Source organism: Onychostruthus taczanowskii, unplaced genomic scaffold, assembly GCF_017590055.1.
Source record: "Onychostruthus taczanowskii isolate IOZ18803 unplaced genomic scaffold, ASM1759005v1 scaffold6, whole genome shotgun sequence".
Taxonomy (NCBI): Eukaryota; Metazoa; Chordata; class Aves; order Passeriformes; family Passeridae; genus Onychostruthus; species Onychostruthus taczanowskii.
Genome location: NW_024503679.1, coordinates 8,921,431 through 8,942,493, shown reverse-complemented (window position 1 = coordinate 8,942,493; position 21,063 = coordinate 8,921,431). Strand labels below are relative to the sequence as shown.

The 21,063-nt window shown below is 43.8% G+C and overlaps 2 protein-coding genes and 1 non-coding gene across 10 annotated transcripts in view; 1 reads left to right on the top strand and 2 right to left on the bottom strand.

Annotated features, from left to right (window-relative positions):
• Positions 1-1,888: 1,888 nt before the first annotated feature.
• FSD2 (fibronectin type III and SPRY domain containing 2) lies at positions 1,889-18,214 on the top strand. Of its 3 annotated transcripts, none has more exons than XM_041418862.1 (13): positions 1,889-2,061; positions 4,000-4,801; positions 4,881-4,976; positions 6,047-6,280; positions 7,484-7,506; positions 8,460-8,581; positions 9,588-9,743; positions 10,561-10,695; positions 11,440-11,593; positions 11,991-12,124; positions 13,686-13,818; positions 15,872-16,048; positions 16,795-18,214. In XM_041418862.1, exons 2-13 carry the CDS (start codon positions 4,040-4,042, stop codon positions 17,045-17,047), a joined length of 2,379 nt encoding a protein of 792 aa, XP_041274796.1. In that variant the 5' UTR covers positions 1,889-2,061; positions 4,000-4,039; the 3' UTR covers positions 17,048-18,214. The 3 variants fall into 3 exon arrangements, with proteins under 3 accessions (XP_041274796.1, XP_041274795.1, XP_041274794.1); XM_041418861.1 differs by having other exon boundaries at positions 1,889-2,073; XM_041418860.1 differs by having other exon boundaries at positions 1,889-2,372.
• Positions 18,062-21,063, bottom strand: part of PDE8A (phosphodiesterase 8A) — a 152,553-nt gene continuing 149,551 nt past the window's right edge. For 5 of the 6 annotated variants that reach the window (XM_041418858.1, XM_041418859.1, XM_041418853.1 and 2 more), the window contains 2 exons: positions 20,130-20,190; positions 18,062-19,152 (listed from right to left, as the gene is read on the bottom strand). The gene's annotated coding sequence lies outside the window, so the exon portion shown is untranslated. Of the gene's footprint in view, positions 19,153-20,122; positions 20,191-21,063 lie in introns of all 6 variants that reach the window. The other variant, XM_041418857.1, reaches the window with a different exon arrangement.
• Positions 20,351-20,482, bottom strand: LOC121343715. Its single transcript, XR_005953742.1, has one exon.

The window sequence follows — 21,063 nt, the reverse complement described above, 5'->3', positions numbered from 1 at the left end:
GAAGATCGCGTTCCCACCGCTCTGCCATGGGCACGGACTCCTTCCAGCGGGCCGGGTTGCACAGAGCTCCATCCAACCTGCCTTGAGCGCCTGCAGAGATGGGGCATCCACACCTTCCCTGGGCAACCAGTGCCACCCTCACAGTGGTGAAGAATTTCTTCCCAATATGTAATCTAAAACTGCTCTTAATTTGAAACCATCCCCCCTTGTCCTGTCAGTACATGCTCTTGCAAATAATCTTGCCCCATCTTCCCTGTGTGTTTCCTTGGTAGTGGAAGGAGAAAGCTTCACTATTCTGCGGGCAGGGAGCAGGGCACACACAGCCCCGACTTTGAGCCGCTGCCTGAGGGGCAGTTTTCCTCCCAGCCATCATTCCTGTGGTCCTTGCAAAAGTTGACGAGCTGTTGCTTTCTCCAAAGCCAGGCAAACCCCACACTCCTTCCCCACACTCCTTCCCCACGCTGCCTTGAGCCAGAACCTGAGCCCTGGGGCCCACAAACAGCCGAGGGTGCTTGTCCTGCACCCAGCTCAGCCCCGAGGTCACCATGCTTTGTATGAATGCCACCCAAACGCTGCCTCACGGGCACCGAGGGGAGCAAAGGGCAGTGGGGTGATGGAACAAGAGCAGTGTCACTGCTCTCTTATTCAGGCCCTGTGTCCAAGGCAAGATGTAATTTACTGTCCACCAAATATTATAGTCCAGTCTTTGGCAGCAAAGCTGACACTGATAATTTTTTGAGAAATTAAGGCCTGTAAGATAGCGTAGCTTAACACAAAGCAAAAATAAGATCTTGTTTGAAAAATTAATCAAATCTGTCAGACAGCATGAATGTTAACGTTTCAGCAAGGGCTGCGTCACTTGTGTGAAAACACTTTTGCTCTAATCTCACAGATGATAGAAGCACTGTTAGCAGTAATGAGATCGTGCCTACATGGGCAATTAACTTGTGATTCCTCACCAAACAGCAAACAATTGCACTGCTAGAAAAGTGAGGAAATGACACCAAGATAATTGGAAAAGGAGGAAAAAGCAGAGCTGTGTCAAGATCTAATAGACATTGTCCCTTGTGGCATCCCCTGAGCTCAAGCCATATACAATTCAACATTCTCAAACGTGCTTAAAAATCTACTGCCAGCAGGGCTGGCTCGGTAGCGTGTTCACAAGCAGCAGCCTGAGTGTGCTGGGCAGCTGTGGGTTTGAGCAGATTCACAAAGCTCAAGTGCTACGGCAGTCACAATAATCAGTGGTAATACACAGCCTGTTTTTTATCAGGTAGACCCCTACAGAGCACAGACTGCAGAGATATGTTCCTGTGAAAACCTCCCTAGCGGGGTCGTTGTCTACTTTCTTCACCATAATTAGCTTTCCTGAGGTCTGGTTGAGGATGTATGGATATGTATAATAAGCATATGCAAGGTATCTTTTTTTTTTCCTAAACTCTAAATTTTCTTTTTCTTTCTAATGTGTGATCATGATTCCAACTCAGCCCCATAGAAAAGCTCTTGCTAATTTGAGAGGACTTTGCCAGCAAGTGTTTTCAAAGAACAGAACAGGTACTTCCATTAAGTTGTGCAACTTTGTAAACACATGTCCAGCCATGTGAGTTGTTTGCACGTTTTGTGTCTCCCACACAGGACACTCTGCCTAACACCCCAGCCTTGGAAATCACACCCAGAGGCAATGAATGCGCTCTGCAGCATTTATTAACAACACCTCCAAAAGTGAGAGCGTACTCTGGCTTTAGTGAGGGCTCTCTGTAACTGTTCAAAGTACTTCAGAGCCCGTTCTCAGTGTGTGACATTCATCCTGGTGACACTCAAGCAGCACACTGCTGAAGGACAGCCGGGGCACATCTATATTTGTGCCATTGCTCATTGCTGGCATGCCCCTATCTGAGCAAAGAGGCAGGGTAAGGTTACCGCAATAAGTCTCCCAGCTGCAGTTATAGGAAAGTGGCAAGGAATTGCTTTCGTGTGAATTAATTTTTACTAGGGGGAATAGAAGTTAACTTTGATGCCATCTGAGCTATCAGAAGAATTTATGACGTCTTAAGATAGAAGGCAAGTTTTTAGGTAGTAACATTCTTTGTTATGTATTTATGATAACTGGCGGTCACGGATCTAAACGTGCTTCATGTAATTTTATCTGTGCCTGCAGAGCAAGCATCTGATGAGCAATCATCTGAAAATCTTATTTAGGCAGCAGGATTGCAGACAAGCTTAATTATGCTAATTTTAATTTATTTCATTTCATTTTGGTAGGAAAAATAAATGTTAATTCACTTTTCTAATTAGTAGTAGCTTCTAAAGCTAGCCTTATTGTTTTAATTATGGGGAAAAAAGTCTTTGCGGGAGCCAGACAACATTTGCTGGTATGTGTTAAGACCTTTTCTCTGTTTTAAATGTTAGAATTTGCATGATTTATTTTAGTGCCTTTAGCGTAAATAGTATTTCTGCCTAACTTCAGTGTTTTTGTCTATAGTAGGATATTGCTAACTGTAGAATCCACACCATGTCTGCAGTGCCAGAAGACAAACTATGAACTTCTGTGTGGGTTTTCTTACAGATCTGTAAGGGGGCTGGACTCAGCCAGGGATATAAAACCAGAGAGTGCAAAATGTCTCAATATTTTTCACTGGTTTGGGAAGTTGCTTTCTACAAAGTCATTGATTGTGTTGGCTCTATTAGCTAAGCATTTCACAGGAAAATTAGTAAAATATTGATGAAATAAATTTGAGGTAGTAGCAACTACTCAAAACTAAAAAGACCATCAATAGTAGTTTGAAAGCAAACTTTTGTGAAAGCTTATGCAGAAGCTCTGATGACACTGATGTCTGACTGATCTTTTGGCTTTTTTTCTTCTGTGAGAAAGTGATTTTAAAGCTTTCATATGCTTCACTTACCTAGGACTAGATGTAACTAGAGATTAAGTGATAATTAGCTGAAATCTTTCCATGAAGTCTTTTGCTTGTGGTACTAAACTGCTGATAAAATTGATCTGAGTAGTTTTGTAGCTGTGATTCCATTCATGTTGGTGAGCAGTGAAGGGCTGTGGAGACGTTTCAGCTCAGAGAGAGCTTTGACTGTGCTGGCATTATTTCACTGCTGTTAATACAGGCTGATTGGAAAGAGTGGGCTTGGGAATCAGCATTAAAATTGCCTTTGCACTTTTAATGTTACCCCACATGCATGTGCTTTATCATACAGCTTTCCATGTCACCTGCACATGCTCTTTTCACACCTTCCTCCTTGCACAGAATAGACAAAATGTGCAAGGTTTGGGTCAGAGCAGGCATCTCTCAGTCCAGAGGTCAATGGCCTTCCTTGCTCCCTAGTTACTGGATGCTTTATATGTTAAAATGTGTATTTTCCACAGCACATGAGAAGCCCCAAAGGGCAGTATGTTTTCTCTGTGATATTTTTTAGAAAGGACCCAAGACCTTGACTCAAGTTTCAGTATTAAGAATGGCAACTTGAAAAATACAGAACAGGACTTTCCAGGGCATTTGCTAGTGTGTTCTGTGGCATCAGTGGTCACAACAGAGGACATTCTACGTTATGCCTGACTGACAGTTCAGAAAACATGCTTGACAGCAGCTGAGGAGTGAGCAGGCTTCAAACCAGGCCATTTCCAATTGCACAGAACAGCACTAACTGTGCCTGAAGCACAGTCACAGTGTTTATCTGAGGACAGGACTGCTCCACAGTTTGAAATCAGGCATCAGGGTCACAGATGAGGTACCCAGCAAAGATGACGCACACCAGAGTCAGCTCTCTGCTGTGCTTTGCACTGAGCTGAGAAGAAAACAAGCTTCCCATGGCTTCCCTTCAGAAGCTTTACTTAGGGAGTGAAGCTACTGACTTTGGTCTTTGCCATGCCTACCTCCAGGACCTGAGCAGTCCTCAGCCAAATCTATTCTATCCATATACTTTTAAGCAAGAAAAACTCAATCCTGATATCTAAGTGTGTAGCTAAAGATCTTTCTTATCTTTTACAAGCTTGAGACTCATCATCTCAAAAGCCTCCCTGAGGATACCAATGTCATCCAGATCCGGCAGCACGAGAGACTATGAGACTAGCAGGCAGTCACGACATTATTCAGCTTCCCTACCAGTCCCAGAGTCTAGTGACACTGAGACTGAAGGCCTGATCTTTTATCACATGGATCTTTATGGATCAAAGGAGAGGTTTGATATCTTTCCTGAAGAGCTCTCTGGTCGAGGAGACAGATCTCTGGGGGATACGAGACAGGAATCTGCATTGAGTAGTGAAAAAGTTCAGCGCCCACAAGAAGTTGGCTATGACTTGGGAAAGGAGGTTGCAGAGTTGGCTAAGATGTATGGACTTGATGAGGATAGAGAAAAAGAGCTTGAGCTTCTTGAAGGACATCTGGAGAAGGTGGAGAGCAGATGGCCACCAGCTCGCCCAGAAAAAGCAGGATTACAAGGCTCCATATATAACATATCAAAAAGCAGCTCTTCAGTGAAAGATACAAGTCAAAGCACAAAGCAACAAGGAATTCCTGATGAGGCTTCTCAAGGTGAAAATCAGAGCAAAGCCAGAGCAGATGATGAGGCTGAGAGCAGCATATGGTCCAGAGGGGGGCTAAGCAGTGGTGGCATGTCAGACGAGTGGAACAGTCAGGCTGTCAGTGAGGAGGAGGGGGAGGAGGAAGAGGAAGAAGCAGCAGATATTTTTTGTTCCACCTGCAAGATACCAATCCGAGCTTTTGACAAACTATTTGGTGAACACAAGGATCACGAGGTTGCTCAGCTCCCCAGTGCTGTGGAAAGTGAAAAGGTGAGAGTAACACAGATGTACTGTGGTGCCTCTAAAACAGTCTTCAGACACAGTAAGAATCACACTGGGTGTTTTGTAGGAGGAGATCCATAAAAACATGTGCAAGTTGGAAGAACAGATTGCTCACATGGAAAATGTTGCCAGCCATTTGGAGGAAATCTTCATCACTGTGGAGGTAAGGCGTTTTCCCTTGGGCTAACTTTATGGTAGTGGGGTTAAACAGTTTTGACAGTCATACTGACATTCGTAGTCTTCAGTTGTTAGAGGTGGGCACTTACAGTAACAGAGCACAGACTTATCTTGGGGTTTGTCTAGACTGAAGTACTCAGGAAAACTCATCCTAAAGATTTTTTAAGTGGGCTAGTAAAACCACATTTATAATTTGCACAGAAGTTTGCATTCAGAAATAAAGTGACCCCCACTCAGGTCATCTTAGCTTTAAATGGCCAAAGAGCTGTGATCTGACTAGTTCATCCAGAGTGCAGCCCTTGTGTTCCCTCAGCATCATTCACAGAAGTGTCAGATCCAGGCAAATCCTTGGACCAGCTGCTTCAAGCTGATGACTTCAAGAGTTGTGCTCCCACTCGATTGCTGTCAACTTGGCCCCAGGGGGAGGAGGTCAGCTGGCAGCAAGTTCAACCTGAAGCAAAAACTCAGGGCACTGCAGTCTTTTCTCTGCTGCATGTGGCACAGGAGGACATTGGTGCCTGAACAGTGAGCAGCTGCTGGGACTGCTCCTTGACTTGCCTGCTCCTTAAATCTTCCTTCCTAATGCTTTCTCCAGCTGTGAGTAAGGATACCAGCATTAGCAACTCAGCTCCCTCAGCACAAATCCATGGATCCCACTGAGTTGCCATGGTTTCTCTCATGCAAGGATGTGCTTAACTGTATTGGTGGAAATGCTTGTGAGATTATGACTAGGATATACCCTAGTTGTGCTCCCTGGGTTTAGGTTGCTTTACATCATTGTTCCTGCTGTAATTTCTGTTGCTCTTATGTCTGGAACAAAATCCAACACTTTTATGCTTCAATGGGGGGTGAATGATCAGACTAAACCCCTAAAAATGCACATAAGTCAAATTACAGCTTCTGTGTACTGGTACCGTGTCCTAGTTTTGTGAATTAAATCATAACATATTACCTCTATGGTAAGGAAAAGTTTAGGCAGACCAGAGTAAAATTTTCCTCTGCATGACCTGTGGATCAGGCTTGATGCCAAGATACAAACCTTCAAATATCTTGCAGGAAAATTTTGGGAGGCAGGAGCAGAACTTTGAGGTGCATTACAATGATGCAGTGCAAGTGCTTGCTCAGAAGTATGAAGAGCAGCTGGAAGCACTGGGAGAAGAGAAGAGGCAGAAGCTGGAAGCTCTGTATGAGCAGCTGGTCAGTTGTGGGAAACATCTTGACACCTGCAAGGAGCTGACAGATGAAACCCAGGAGCTTTTCCTGGAAAATGACAAAGCTGAATTTATGAAGGTAAAGAGCTTTAACTGTCAAAGTGCTTTTTGCTGCTTGCAAGTAGTCCCTGTCTGAGAAGCCCCCAATCAGCCTTATTGTAGGGAGAATTTAGGATGCTCATTCCATGGTGCTGTCGCTTCTCCTGGTGCTTGGCATGGTGGCATTGACTTAGTAGGGCAACACAATGGGGGCAAAATGCAGAAGTAGAAGTTTGTAATTTGGATACTCATTCATTTGTGAGTCACACTGGGGTTCAGAGAGAAGATATCTTGCTGAAATGCTTATCTGGGGAAACTCTGGAAGCACTTAATGTTCCTTGCCTTGTGCAGGCTCAGCTCTCTTGCTCTATTCTGGGCTCACAGCAGGCAAGCTGATGTAATCACTTAGGAAGATGTTTCCTTTTCTTGCTCATTTTGGAGGAAAGTTCAGCTGAAATACATCAAAAACAAAGTGATGGATGAAATCCCCTCTTGAGGTGGTGTCAAGAAGATATTTTTCTTCGGCAGGTAGAAAAATAATTGGAAAAAAAATCAGAATTTTCACTGATGATGAGTGATTGCTCTCACCTGAGCTGTCTTGTGACTAAGGTGGGTGGGAGCATTTCTGTAGCACGGTGACAGTAACTTCTGAACTGGACAACAAACAAATCTCATAACACCACCTAGTCTACTTCTGTGGGTCAGTTTACTATGACTCCAGCCTGCTGAGTTCTTCACACGAGCTGACTTATTTTCTCCTTAGCTTGTAAACAGTTTTACATTGCCCCTAAGAACCATTATTCATCAAGAAGTGAATGTTGGTCTTGAGCTCTCAGGGGCTTAGGTTTCTCCTGGGACTGTACATCTGTCTTCCAGTTACATGCACTGCTCAGACTCCCTCTAGCACAGATCATTTCATGAGTTCTTTTGCCCAGCTGATTTTGGTTTTTGTTTGTGAGGGATCTGTTGGCACTTTGGACAACCAAGGAAGGAATTGGTCTAAAGCCTGAATGGGCAGACACTGATGACTACCTGATGTTGCTCATTATCTTTCTGTAAATCCAGCCAAGATCTGTCCATTTCAATAGAAAGGGCTGGCTTTGTTCTCAGAGTTGGGTGAGAGCCAATTACTTCACTCCAAGTATTGCATGTGGGGTAATTTGTGTAAGACAGCTCAACAGCATGATGTAGTCTGACTCTGGACTTTTCTACCTCTAACACACTGTCCTTTTTTTTCCAACAGGCAGCAGTAACCATGGTTGACAGGTAGTATCACAGTCTGGGATTTTGTGTCACATTTCTTCCTGCTAATTGGATGGGTTATTGGAGATGCTTGCGTGTTCTGGACTTTGTTCAGGCACAAAAATGTTGTCTAAGCCACTAGAGCAATTGAAATATTTAGTATTTTTGTTTTAAAGTGCATCAGAAGAAGTTGTTCTAAGAAACTTAACACTCAACACTTGTTTGGATCCAATTTCAAGAAATCCGAAAGGAGAGTTAGAGCCTGAATAAATCAGTGTTTTCAGCTTAGTCATAAGGAACTAATTTCACTAAGAAACAGGATTGCTAAAGCTCTTGAAATAACCACTCTGGATCCAAATGAAACTAAAATGGAACTCCCTAAATATACTGTAATGGGCTTATTTATGCATTAATATAGTGGTGTAGAAAGTCAAGCTGTGGGAGCTCAAAACAGATACGGAAAAATCTTGGAACAACTGGAAGAAGTCTTAGGGCACACTAAATCATAAGCAAAAACCACCCTTTTAATTGACTGTTATTGTTCATGAAAACACAGAGAAAAGATACCCCTTTCTTTCAAATTTATAACACCCAGAACCACGAGGTCATGAATCAGTAATAGAGTAAATTCACAATAATGGGAGTTACGGAGCTAAAGGGGTGCTTCCCACAGGGAGGTGCTGGGCACACCCCACGCCCTGCCTGGAGTGCTCAGCCAGCTCGCTGCAGGAGCAGGGCACACCAGCCCCAGCAGCAGCCAGCTCTCCTCGGCATCTTGGGCCGTGATGGCCACGAATCTCCAAGCTACAGGCATGAGGAGGCTGAGCTTGTACAGCTCCGAAAACCGTGTTTTGAGGAAACAGATGTTAATTTGGATTCTGCTCTTCTTATTCTCTTAAAAATAGGCATCACAGACAGATACCTCCAACACTATGGTACTTCCAATTAGACATTATTTTTCCCCCCTACAATTACAGGCTGGAAGAATTCTTAAAGAAAGAAGTGGATTTAGAGCTTTCAACGCTGCCAGACTTTGAAGAGCGCATCATAGATGTCTCTGAAGTTGAACAACTAATGAACTCCATTAATGCTATTCCAGGTACTCTTCCTAACTGATCATTATTTCACACCTATTTACATTTAAGTAAGGATATGTATTAAACATTACATCTTTTAAAGGAGATCTGCAAAGGCAGAATTAACTTCTCCCTACTTTTCCTTCTAGTTTGTTTTTTTTTTTTCTTTGCCTATATATACAGGGACACTGCAAGATATTTTTGGATTTTTTTTTCCATTTGTTTTCAATATAAAATTACCAGAATTACTGCTAAATTGGGACTTCCTTGCTTTTGCTGGATGATTTCCTAGAAGACTCATAAAGATTACCCCCTTCTGTTGAGGGGTCAGGCACACTTAGTCAGTGATAACTTGTCTTACCTTGTAGTTCCTTGAACAAAATAAGAGGAACCCCAGACTGCTTTAAATAACTTACCCAGCTTCTCTTGATAAACAGATTTCAGTGACCTATTCCTCTGCTATTTAGCAAGCAATTTTCCCCCCATAATCCACAGGAAACAGCACTACATAAACAAATTTTGAGTAACTAAAACAAAAACGCCTAAAATTTTAAATATTTTCTGGTGCATCACAAATGGTCAGAAAGAACATTATTCTTTTTTTATACCCAATACTGTGTTTTCTTAACACAGTACTTGTACTTGTTTGGTTGTGCTGATGCCCCCTGTTGTAGAGCTTTTCCCTGATCCTGGGGTGGCTGGCAGGAGTGGTGGCATGGCAGATGTTGGGCTCACTGGAGCAGCCCTCAGAGCAGGGGAAGCTGAGTTTACAGTGGAGGGGTAGGCTGAGGTTTATTTATTTCATTGGTTTGACTTTATTTTGAAGCAAGACTAGTTCTCACACATCAGTGACCTGATTACTATCTGCAGTTGTTTACAGAGTCAGCTCCTGACTTTTCTCTATGTGGGAGGAATTGAGGAATATGACCCTGTTCAGTGCCAGGGCTATGTGCAAACATCTCTGTGAGAGGAGAGGTACAACAAACCATGATTACACATTCAAAAACTGACCTGTTTTTCCCTCTGCAGCTCCTTGTGCCCCTGTGATCAATCCCCAGGCTCCCAATGCAGCAACTGGCACTTCACTGAGAGTTTGCTGGGGCCTCTTCTCGGATGACACTGTGGAGTGCTACCAGCTGTGCTACCAACCAGTGAGCAATGAGAGGCACAGTGATGGGCAAGCAGGTAAGGAGGCTTGGGCCCAAGGGACACCTCAGCCCTCCACTGCAAAACCAGCTTTGATGCCAAAGTGCCTCTGCATGCCTTGTGCACTCTGTCTGCCACCAAAACTGTCATATCTGCCACCACCATCTGCTTTGTCCCTCCTCCCCTGCCAGGTCTGCCATGCTGCCAGCTGCAGCAGGACCCATCACAGGAGCAAAGACAGGATGCAGCAGCAGGGATAGCAGGAATGGGAAGGGGACAGTGGATGGAGTCACAAGGATTTCTGGAGGGTGGGCACTGCATTTGAACATGTGCTGCATCCATGGTAAAGCACAGTATTTTTAAAGAGCAAATCATCATATCAACAGCACTCCAGCTGAAACCCCCAGATGATTTTACAGCTTATCTTAGTGCTAATAATAGGCTGTAACTCCCTAAGATGCACAGGCACACAAAGAACCACATAATCAAAATGTCTCAGCCTTGTGACAAAACTGCCTTTGCTGATACTGTTGTTGCAGACCTTCAAAAGTGGAAGCCAGTAGAGTGCCAGTGGCCAGTTGAGAAAGAAAAGCAGAAACTATCCAAATTTTATAAGATGAAGAATGAGAAATGAGCAGTAAAATAGCTTCAGCTCTTGTCCCATCTCATTTATGCTGCTTTAGAGGAAGGCATTGTGAAACTGCCTGACAGCTGATCAAAGAATATGGAACACAAGGAGCTCTCCTGAACTCAGCACCCAAAACAATGCACCCCAGCTCCACTGTGTGCTGCAGCTTTGGGGAAGAGTGGGCAAGTGTGTAAAGGCACTGTAAATGCTTTGTTCTTGTCATTTCAGAGCATACACTAAAAGTCAAAGAAACATACTGCACCATTACTGATCTGTTGCCAAATACACAGTATGAATTTTGGGTCAGTGCTTTAAATGCCTCCGGTATCAGTCCACCAAGTGAAAGAGCAGTTTATGTAACAGGTAAAAATATTTTGTTCATACAGCTTTGTAACTTCATAGTGAAATTCAAAATCATCTCTGAATTTTATGCAAGTAATGCTTTCTGGACACTTTCTTTTTTGTGATGTAAGGCTACTGACTGCAAGGGAATTCCCTACTTTTATTTAGAGACCCTATCATGCCAACTGTCCCTGTTTTAGAGTGGCAGAAACAGAAGCAGAGAGACAAAATAACTTATATAAATGCAAGCATGTAGACCAGCTGTGAATAAGGTTCAGGTTTCCTGGTTCTGCCAGATGAATCCCAGCTCTCCTTTTACTGGCCTATAGGTATTTTGTGGATTCACATGTTATGCTGTTCTTTTTAACTGCAGTTCAGTCTAGGACATTGTGTGAAATCCTGACATCAGACTGAGCAAGTCAGTGTGAGACCTTTGAGTGCTTGTTCAGATGTCTCTGACATCTCAGAGCAGAGAAAGGATGCACCTTTATGACAAAGATAAAACTAATGGTAGAAAACAGTTGTGTAATCAGTCTTTATGTTACTTCTCTGTTTGATTCTCTTGGGACCTTTATAGTCTAAATGAAGTCTTTAAATAGTACTGTTAATCACTCTACCTGCTGTTTATTGTCCATTGGGGAAGCAGGTTTCTTTACGTACACAATATTAGTAAACAACATTTTTCTATTTCCTTATCTTCAAAGCATGTTGTTTGCAAGCATCTTCAAGCAACAGCTTAGAATTGTTCTTTTCCCTACTTTTTAGCTCCTTCACCACCAACCATAAAGAATAAAAAGATCCGAAGCTGTGAAAATGCAGCACTGGTGTGCTGGGAATCCAGAGACATTAACCCTGTTGATTCCTACACAGTTGAATTGTCCAAGCTGACAGATGAAGAAAATGATGATATTATTACTGAGTGAGTTACTCTTCTATTGAGCCCAAGGCCTGTAGAGATGAAACCATTTCAATTCTGTGGCATCAGATAGGACTAAGAAAGGACCCATGACCTTCTGAATTTACATTTACAAACAATCCTCTTAGTAAAATTAGTTGTAAAATGTTCAGAATGTAAAATAATCACAAGCTGCTATATGAGAATTATGGGTATGGGAAAAGGGCAGAAGCAAATGTAAAAATCTGCAGGCTGTCACAAACTCTCTCTTGCCCTGCTACGGGCAGCTGTACAAGGTAAAATTGTTGCTGTCAACAAGACAACTTGAAGTGTAATGTCTGCCTTGTTGCTCAGAAAAATAATTTCAAAGGCCTACCTTTGTTTTCTACCCTCTCATTTTCCACGGATTTGTTTTCTGTAGATCTATTGTTGGGATCCCTAACTGTGAAGTCCTAATTCACCTCCAGCCAGCACAAAAGTATCACATCTGTGTCAGAGCCCAAAACCTGGGTGGTTCCAGTGAAAGAAGTGAACCTGTTCTGATACACACCACAGGTACTGTACAGCTTGGAACAGCTCCAGCAGCTTATTGGAACATCTATTGTCTTAACAGAAAGATTCCTGCTGGTTTCAATGGCTCTGGAGCAGGTCCTAATCTCTCACATGTAATTACACACCTGGTAACCTTTTAGGAGTGAAAAAAGCAACGTCTTGTAAAAATAAGTGCATTTCTTTAGCTCTGTAATTTATATTATTGCTGTCTGGTACATTTGGTACTTGAAAGTTACTAATTTCTAAACATTTTAAAAGACAGTGTCAACTCAACACCCACGTATTGCCAGCCTGCAAAGTACTGACACACCAATGAGGAAAGTTGTAGTGGGATTTTACTTCAGAGGTTACCACGTAATGAAGCTGCTGCTGGAAATTATGGCTGAGACAGCACTTTCTAGAGCCATTCAGCAGCCATCAGTGCTCACCTTCATCACTGCTGCAACCACACTGCAACTTCACTGCTCATCTCAAATCTCCCAAGCCACTCACACCTTACCTGTGTCTCTGCTGCCCTTACCTTCTGTGAGACATTTGAAAATTGTATTTATTCATCAAGATGATCACACAAAGTTATGTTTTAGTAAAAAACCCATTGCCATGCAGCAGTGACACCACAGAAAAGAAATACTCGTCCTTAAATCCCTGGAGAGGAAAACTGTCATTGTGTTACCATCATTTGTGTGTGTTCCAACTGCTTAAATCAAACTCAGTATTTGAAATTGCCCATTCTGTTGCACAGCATGTGTTTGTTTTCAGCAGCACATGCCTGTAATTGCCCTGTCATTGTTTGTATTGTATTTGCAATGAAGTAACTTGCAGTTTGATTATAATGATTTCATTTGGGATTACTATGGGGAGATTAATCTTCTCGGAGCCTACATTATGCAAACAGCTGATGCAAATTGATCTATCAACTGCAAGACCCACCTCCAACACTGTGAATGGCCTTTGATCCTTTCTGGGGTGGATAAACAAGCACCAACTACAAACAGCAGCTGTGCCACTCGTGGCTGCTCCTCAGGCCCCAGTGTGTCAGACCTGCTCTGGGAAGTCTCCAGGAAGAAAGGCAGAAGCACTTCTATCCTGGGCTGGACTGACAAGGGAGGTGCTGAAGCATGAGGGATCCTTTCTCTTCAAACTGCCCAGAATTTATGGGGATGAGTGAGACCATGGAGAGTCCTTTAAGCCTCCTTTCTCATTTCAGTGATTAAAAATAGATTACTTGAAACCAGACAGTCCATTGCAGGGAGGACTCCTCATCTCGGAACAGCTACTTCCTGCCCAATGTCTGCAGCTTTGAACCCTGGGAGGGTTCAAAACCAGGCTAAGCAAATCCCCTGCTTTTCACAAGGCTGAAACGAAACAGTGTTAAACTGCAAAACAGCCATTTATTAGAAAAAATTTAAAAATATGATCTTGTCCTCTCAATGCCAGCCACAGATTCTTTCAAGAGCATTGGTGAATCTTTTTGTGGATCCAAATAACATTTCATCACACCCTTGCTGCAATTCTAATGTTATAAGGAGATACTGGAGTGATCCTTAGGCATTTTCTCTTGCAGGCACCTGTTTCTACCTTAATGAGGACACAGCCCATCCTTTACTGGCAATTCTAGATGACGGATTTACCATTTCATGTGATGAACTGGAAAACCCAGAGTGTGATCTGCCTGTCTATGATAACAGCTTTACAAGGTATACAGGGGCATTTCAGTTTCTTTGGTTCTTTTAACAGATGCCAGGAAATATCTAATGGGGCTTTCAGCAGCTCTGATTAAATTTTTGAGTTGAAATCTCTCTCTCCAGCTGCTCTTTGGAACTTGGAAATTAATGCAAGTTCTTAAATAGGATTACAGATACAGCAGCCACAATTATGTACAAGCCTACTTACATGTCTGGCATACTGAGCTAAATTTGAACAGATATTTAGGTGCCATAACAAATGCTGAGGAAAGGAGAGGGATCTGAAAACTTGCCTCTTGCTGAAAGATATAACTGATACTACTTGGACCAATTATTACTTGCAAAAAATAATTAGGCCTTTTGCCATTGAAGTGAGAGGCTAAGCTTGCCAAAATGCATATTTCCAGCCAAAACCACAGAAACACCATATAACCAGGACAGACATTGCAGGGTAATACAAGTCTACAGTTTATTCCCTCCATGGAAATGCAGTGCTACTAGAGGGCTTGGTAGAAAAGAGCTGGGAGACTGCTGATCCTTTTCATTAAAGCCATCATGGTAACCTTAAATGGGATTTCATCCCACTTCTATGGCATGCTTTTATGTTTCATGTAAACAGCCAGAACTGACATTCATCTCATTCAAAGGCTGAGGTTTTGGTACCACTATGAACTTTCACAAATCTCCTTCAAACCAAGATACTTATTTATGAAGTTTGTGTGGTCTCCTAAATTTGGGTGGCTGATGTATTTCCTAACTGCTTCTTCAGTGCAGCTCAGGTTTGCCTTGGCTTTGCAGCCCTCATTACTATGGTCATGTTTTGTTCACAGATGTTTACCCATCCATTTTGCATCATTCTTTTTCCTTCTCAAGCTGCAGCAACACAGTCCCTCTGAGGTCTGATTTCAGCAGCCTTTAGGTTGTTCCCAAGACATTTACATGCACTTGCAATGAACTGTACACTTGCTCTGAGCAAGTGCAGCTGCAGAAGCAGAGTACAGCTATTGTGCTGTGTGTGCCCATCCTCACACCACAGGCCCTCCAAGTGATGAGTGCAGCTCCCTCTCAGCATTGCCTAGAAGAGCTCAGTGTCTGCCAGCAACATCCTTTTCCTTTGTAACTTACAACTTTAGACACTACCATAGGAATATCAAAGTTGTGTGTTTGAAACCTGCTGTCCCCCTTGACAATGACAGTTAATACACCACATACTTTTCCTAAGAAAAAACTGAGGTGTAAGCTTACAGAACTCATGTTGCTCTCCTAGGAGTGTTTCAGAAGCATTTGGAATGGGTTATTTTGCCCAATTTTCTTGCTTTAGAACCTGTGTTTTTGCAGACTTGCATCTTCAAAGCACCCAGTTCTTTTGATTTCAAGACTGTGCCAGTAAATCAAGCTGAAGGGTCTCTCTGTAATTCATTATCTTTGTCTCTACTACACAACTTTCAAAAGAGTTGTTTTCTGCATGGTTCCTATCATACATTTCCTGGCCCAGGTACCCAGTATATTACAAGTTCTCCTACCGTGTTCAATTCTTCCTAATCTCTCCAAACACAGAGGGAACCAGTGTAGACAGGTTCCCTCCTCCCCAGCTGCCCCAGGAACTTCATGCTGTTACAGTGCTCATTTCCACTGGTGAGTGATGTCCAAGTCTGGGCTGCTTGGAAAGAAAATGCAAAATCTGTACTTTTTTTCCCCTGCTGTGCTGGGGTTCACTAGAGCACTCTCTTTGCTAACAAGCATTAACTTTCCCAGAAAACGCAGGCACTATGGGATGCTGTCCTCCATCTTCCTGGAAGTGCCTAGGGCACTCATTTATACAAAGCTACCCACAAGTAAAAACAGGGCAGGTGTCACAAAGAAACCTGCAGGCTGGGTGTCAGCTCCTCAGTGCAGGAATTTCACTGGAGTCAAAAATCCACACTGCACTGCTAAGGTGACAGCAGAAGTGGCTTTTGTCTATTGCTATGTAAAGTCCAGGTATAGACATACCTGAACATATCTAAACACTGTGAAGAGCATTAAAGAGAGGCCCTGCCAAAACACTTATTCCTGTTTCCCACAGATGTATTGCCATCCTGGGCAGTCTGATCCCATTTCCAGGAAAGCATTACTGGGAGGTGGAAGTTGAGGAAGATACAGAGTACAGAATTGGTGTGGCTTTTGAGAACACTCCAAGACACGGTCACCTGGGGGCAAACAACTCATCCTGGTGCATGAGGCACATCATCACACCCTCAAGGTAAGGGCTGTGGAGGCTGCAGGTCTCCAACAGGAACAACTCTTACACCTGCACGCAGGGCAGCAGAGAAGGCAGAGATTTTGGATCAGCTCAGACCAGGCACTGGGGCCTCTGACATTCCACCACTGTCCCTGTAAACTGGTGTTGGAAGGATACTGCTTAAGCAAATCCTCCTGCTTTTTTAGGGTGTTTCAGAAGCATTTGGCATGGGTTATTTTGCCCAACTTCCTTGCTTCAGAACTTGTGTTGTGGCAGATTTGCATCTTCAAAGCACCCATTTCTGTTGACTGTGAGGGTGCTAGTGAATCAAACTGAAGGGTCCATGGTACATTGTCTCATTGAAATGAGACATTGTCACATTGAAACAAGAAATTGCAGGAACAAAGCTGAATAAAGTCAGTTGCAGAATTTCGCTGTAAACATTACCAAAACCTCAGTGAGAAGACAGAGTGTAATAGATTTGTGTAATCCAAAAACTACATGTAATCCAAAAACTACATATCTGGCTAAACCCAGCTATACCCAACTGGTTTTGATCTCTGTCCTACCTATGGCAGTATGTCACACCTGCCTGCAGAAATGCCAGCTCCCCTCTTGCCTCAGCTGCACTGCTGGCTCTCCCCTGGACATGGTACATTAACACCACTGCCTTTGACTCTCATGAGCAACCTGGGCACCTGTGTGCACAAAGTGCTTCCCTTTGAGAGCCAGGGTGCCTTCAGCTCTTTTGTTTTTCTTGCCTGCAGGCACAAGTATGAATTCCTGCACAGTGGGATGACACCTGACATCAGAATTACTGTTCCCCCAAGAAGGATTGGCATCCTGCTGGACTATGAGAACTGCAGAGTGTCATTTTTCAATGCAGATATTGCCCAGCACCTTCACACATTCAACTCCCACTTCCAGCATTATGTCCACCCCTGCTTTGCACTGGAAACACCAGGTATCTTAAGGATACATACTGGAATTACAACACCCCCGTGGACTGCCCTGCCATAACCTGTGTTCTGCAGCTGCCACACCCATGTGTAACCTGCCCTGAGCCATGCCCTCTTCCAGCATTAACTGCACCATCATACTCCCTGTGAACCAGCTGTTTCCCCCTAGTAAGAGCAAAGTGACCCTGACCCAGACCACCTACCAAGCCCGAGTCCTTAGTTTACATCCTCTTGGGAAGGATCTTAGAAAAAGCCACTGTGGTCACAAAATCCATCAGCATCCCAGAATTCTTGTTAGAAATGGACACCTTCCTTCTCAGAGGTGACAGTCACCACACAGCAGTGGCAGCTGGATCACAGGTTCCCCCAACAGCCACCTGAAGCCTAGGGAACTCCCCAGTTCTGAAGAATTGTTAATTCTACTTATGAATCTACTCAAAAGCTAAAAATTTAAAGAAAAAACAAAAATAGCAAAAGGCATAATCACTGCACAGCTGCTGGAGCTGCAAACACTCCAGCCATGAAGCTGATCTCCCAATCAAGTGTTCTTGTTGCTGCATGAAGTCTGTGACTCAAGATAATCAAATATGCCTCCCCTGTGTGTGAACTGTTAGTGCCTACATACCAAGTGAGGCTTTCTGGAATACCCAAGCCTGCACTCCAGTCTCAAATTTAAGCCATTTTACAGAATGCTTCTTTCATTCACCCAGGGAAAAAATATAGGCTTTTTGCAGTGCTTGATTGTCCTTACAGAAAAACAAGCAACATTTTTAGCTGCTTCTTTTTAGCTATGCTCACCTCCACTCGGGTGTACCCTCCCTCCACACTCACAGATCTGTTCTCCCCCTCAGCATGGAAGAATTCCACTCCATGCTGTGCCCTAGAAGCTGTGGGTGTCCAGTGAGGCTGGAAGGACTCTGGCCCAGCACACAGTTGAGACATCCTTGTTTGGGTTTCATTTCCAGACACCAATCAAGACAGGCCCTGCCTGTCAAGCAGGCTTGGCCAGCGCTGAACAGCCTCATCCATGTATGTCAAAACCACCTGAACTCAATCAAGAGTCATTAACAGAAAAGCTTTTCCAGAGATTTATTGCACATTCTTTACAAAAATCATTGGTTCAAGTTTCCATTCTAGGGAATCACCAGGAACAAGCAGTGGCCTCTACAATATGCAGGGTCTCTACAAATAAATGCCATTGGCAAAACTGAAGAGATTTTACATAGAACTGTGTGTCAAAAGCTTGTCTCTTCCTTCTCAAATAGCTTTAAAAAAGTCTTGCCAAAACAGGCCTTTAGAAACCACAAAAACAGGAGCTGAGTATGTCCCTACAGCAGCGATGAGTACCAGCTGCTCTTGGATATCTGTTACAAAAGCCTCAGAAGATGGGTTTAGCAACACTGAGCTATACCAGCACAGCATCACCTCTTAACCTACCTGGAATGAAGGTATTTTCAGGGCAGAAAAAGTTATGGTCACTTTGTCAGACCTGCTGTAAGCAGGCCAGAGACTTTCAGTTGCTTGGTCTGCCAGTGAGCAGAGCAGCTTGTGGCCATGTGTGCCCTGCTGATGCTGGCATGGCCATCCCAGGGAACAGCAGCTCTAGGGTACAGCTCCTGTGCAGGGGATGGAAGTGGTGAGATAGCACCATTGTTTGCTTAAAAATGTCCTCCTTGACTCTGGGTCCAACTTATACCCACTGTTTTACCCCTATCAGCCAAAAACTGAGAGCCCCACTCTTAATTTCAAGTAGATACCTGAAAGAGCATAACACACAGGTATCAGAACAGAGGTATGAGGACATCTGAACTTCCCAACAGAGTCTCTAATGCACAAATGCTGCTGCTGAACCCATGATTCTACTACCCACCATCAGCTCTCACCTTAAGTGCTCAAACCATAGCTGTGACCTGGCAAAATACTTTCCAGTTGGTGAGCTGAACAGTCAAGTCCCCAGGACTTCACAACCCTCTTGCTGGCTGTGCAAGGGCAGATTTTCTGAGCCAAATTTGTGGTGCTCAGACTCCTGCAGTGGGACTCCACAGGTACCAAACAGCCCTGATGTTATGCTGCCAGTGGCTGAGTACAGAGCAGTCTGCTCAGGAGAATGGCCCCATGGTCATCACCAGGCATGGCACAGGACTGCTAAGGCAGTGGCAGAATTATCTGAAAGAAAGAAAAAAAATGCAGTAATTGGCTTCTAAGTTAAAAACAGTAAGGGAAACGAGTTTGCATGTTTCTGTTTAATAAAAGCTTCACCTGTTGCCACTAGGCCAAACTAGCCTTGGTTTCCTCCCTTCAGAATCCAAACCCCATCACTTAAATATTTATACAGCAAAGGAAACTTGATAATGTGTGTTTCTTAGAACCAGCTGTTGCTCTGAACAATCTCTATATAAATCCTTTACAGGGAGGCCACCACTTCCACTACAAAGGTCTACTAAGCTGTAAGTTTATACCAACCCTACATGTCTCTGTATTCAGTTTACTCATCAGTTTTATTCCGTTTATTGAAACTCTGGGTACAGCACTCAACTTGGACAACTGTGATGATCTGAGATCTATTTCTCTGCATTGAAAGGTATCTCAGATGAGGCAAAACCAGTTCTTACCTCTGGCCTGTATACAGGAACTCTGGCTGAACTACATCATGTGGTAGGGCTACAGTCAGTTAAAAATGAGTTGTCCTTGTGTCTAACGTTATGTGCTGCAAGCTGCATTTTTCCTGGTATCTGTTGGGTCTTTTTCTTCATTGTTCATTTTCCTTATGGGAATTTACTGGCACACAGTAAAATCCATCCTCTGCAAAGGACAGAAGCTCATGCCTAATGCTGTGGTTTTGGCCAGCCAAAGCCCACAGGCAGTCCTCATGTGCAGCAGTGATCCATGCATCCCTGCAGGACTTGCAGCACCAGGAACTGCCAAAGGACAGGACACCCCCAACCATCCTCCCCCAGCAGCTAACTGGGGACTTTGGCAGGGCTGCCCAAACCCCTTCAGGCCAGAAGGATCCCTTTCCCTAACTCCCTGTGATTTCAAATTCACATTATTGCCACTGGAGGGCAACACGTGAAGCCCTTTCAGAAGACCACACTGGTCTCACACAGGTTTCTGAGGCTGAAAACAGTTTTCAAACCGGTTACCGTAATCCAAGGCATGTCCAGTGTCCCTCCTCACCCAGTGCTGGAGCCGGGAACAAAGGGCCTGTGAGCAATTAAACAGGTGACACATGTCAAAGGCACAAATACAAGAGACAAAGCAACGACCCTGGAATACATTTAATGTAGATTTAAAACAAACACATCCAACCTTTTACTACAGAAACACATGAATTTTAACTTGGTCTCTCTCGCTGCCATTAAAACATTGTAGGTAGATCAAGTAGGTCCTGACTTTTATCTCACAGGCAGGCCTTGTTCTCCCACCATTTAATTTAGGAGGATAGTATCAGTGGAGTCAATATAGTGCCACTGGCTCCACTTTCTTAGTCCTCCAGATGAATCTCCACAAGAAACTCCTGAAAAGTCTCAGAACAGACTGAACCCTCCTAAAGTACACAGCAGAGCCTCACCACTCAGCCAGGAAGGCAATTCCCTGTTCTAGTCTTCAAACTCGGTTGAATCTTTTTACTGCCCACCTGTTTCCCAACATTAACCAGTATCACTCATTAGCAGCACACAGCAAAGCAACCAGGGACCGCGCAAAGGTGAGACTGCTTCCTCTTCAGACTCTACTGCAGTCCTGGGCCAGTCCAAAACACAACACTGCCTTTTTATTGAATTTTCTCTCCATTGCGTTTATAGTGGTGTGCTCGGTTGCCAATATATACTGGGACTCAGCTGTCCCAGCCCACCTTACTTAAACCTTTTCTGAACAGGCTTATTTTTCAAGCTTTAGTTGCTCCGATGGAAGCGACACTGAGACAAACTGCTTCACAAAATGGCTGTAAGGGGCTGCGCCCTCTGCCAAAAGGGTGCTCATCCCACACCTGGAGCTAAATAAAACCCAGACGCAAAAGCTACGGCTTAAACAGCCCTGGAAAGGCTGCAGCAGTGGGTCCCGGGCTACCTCACTAAA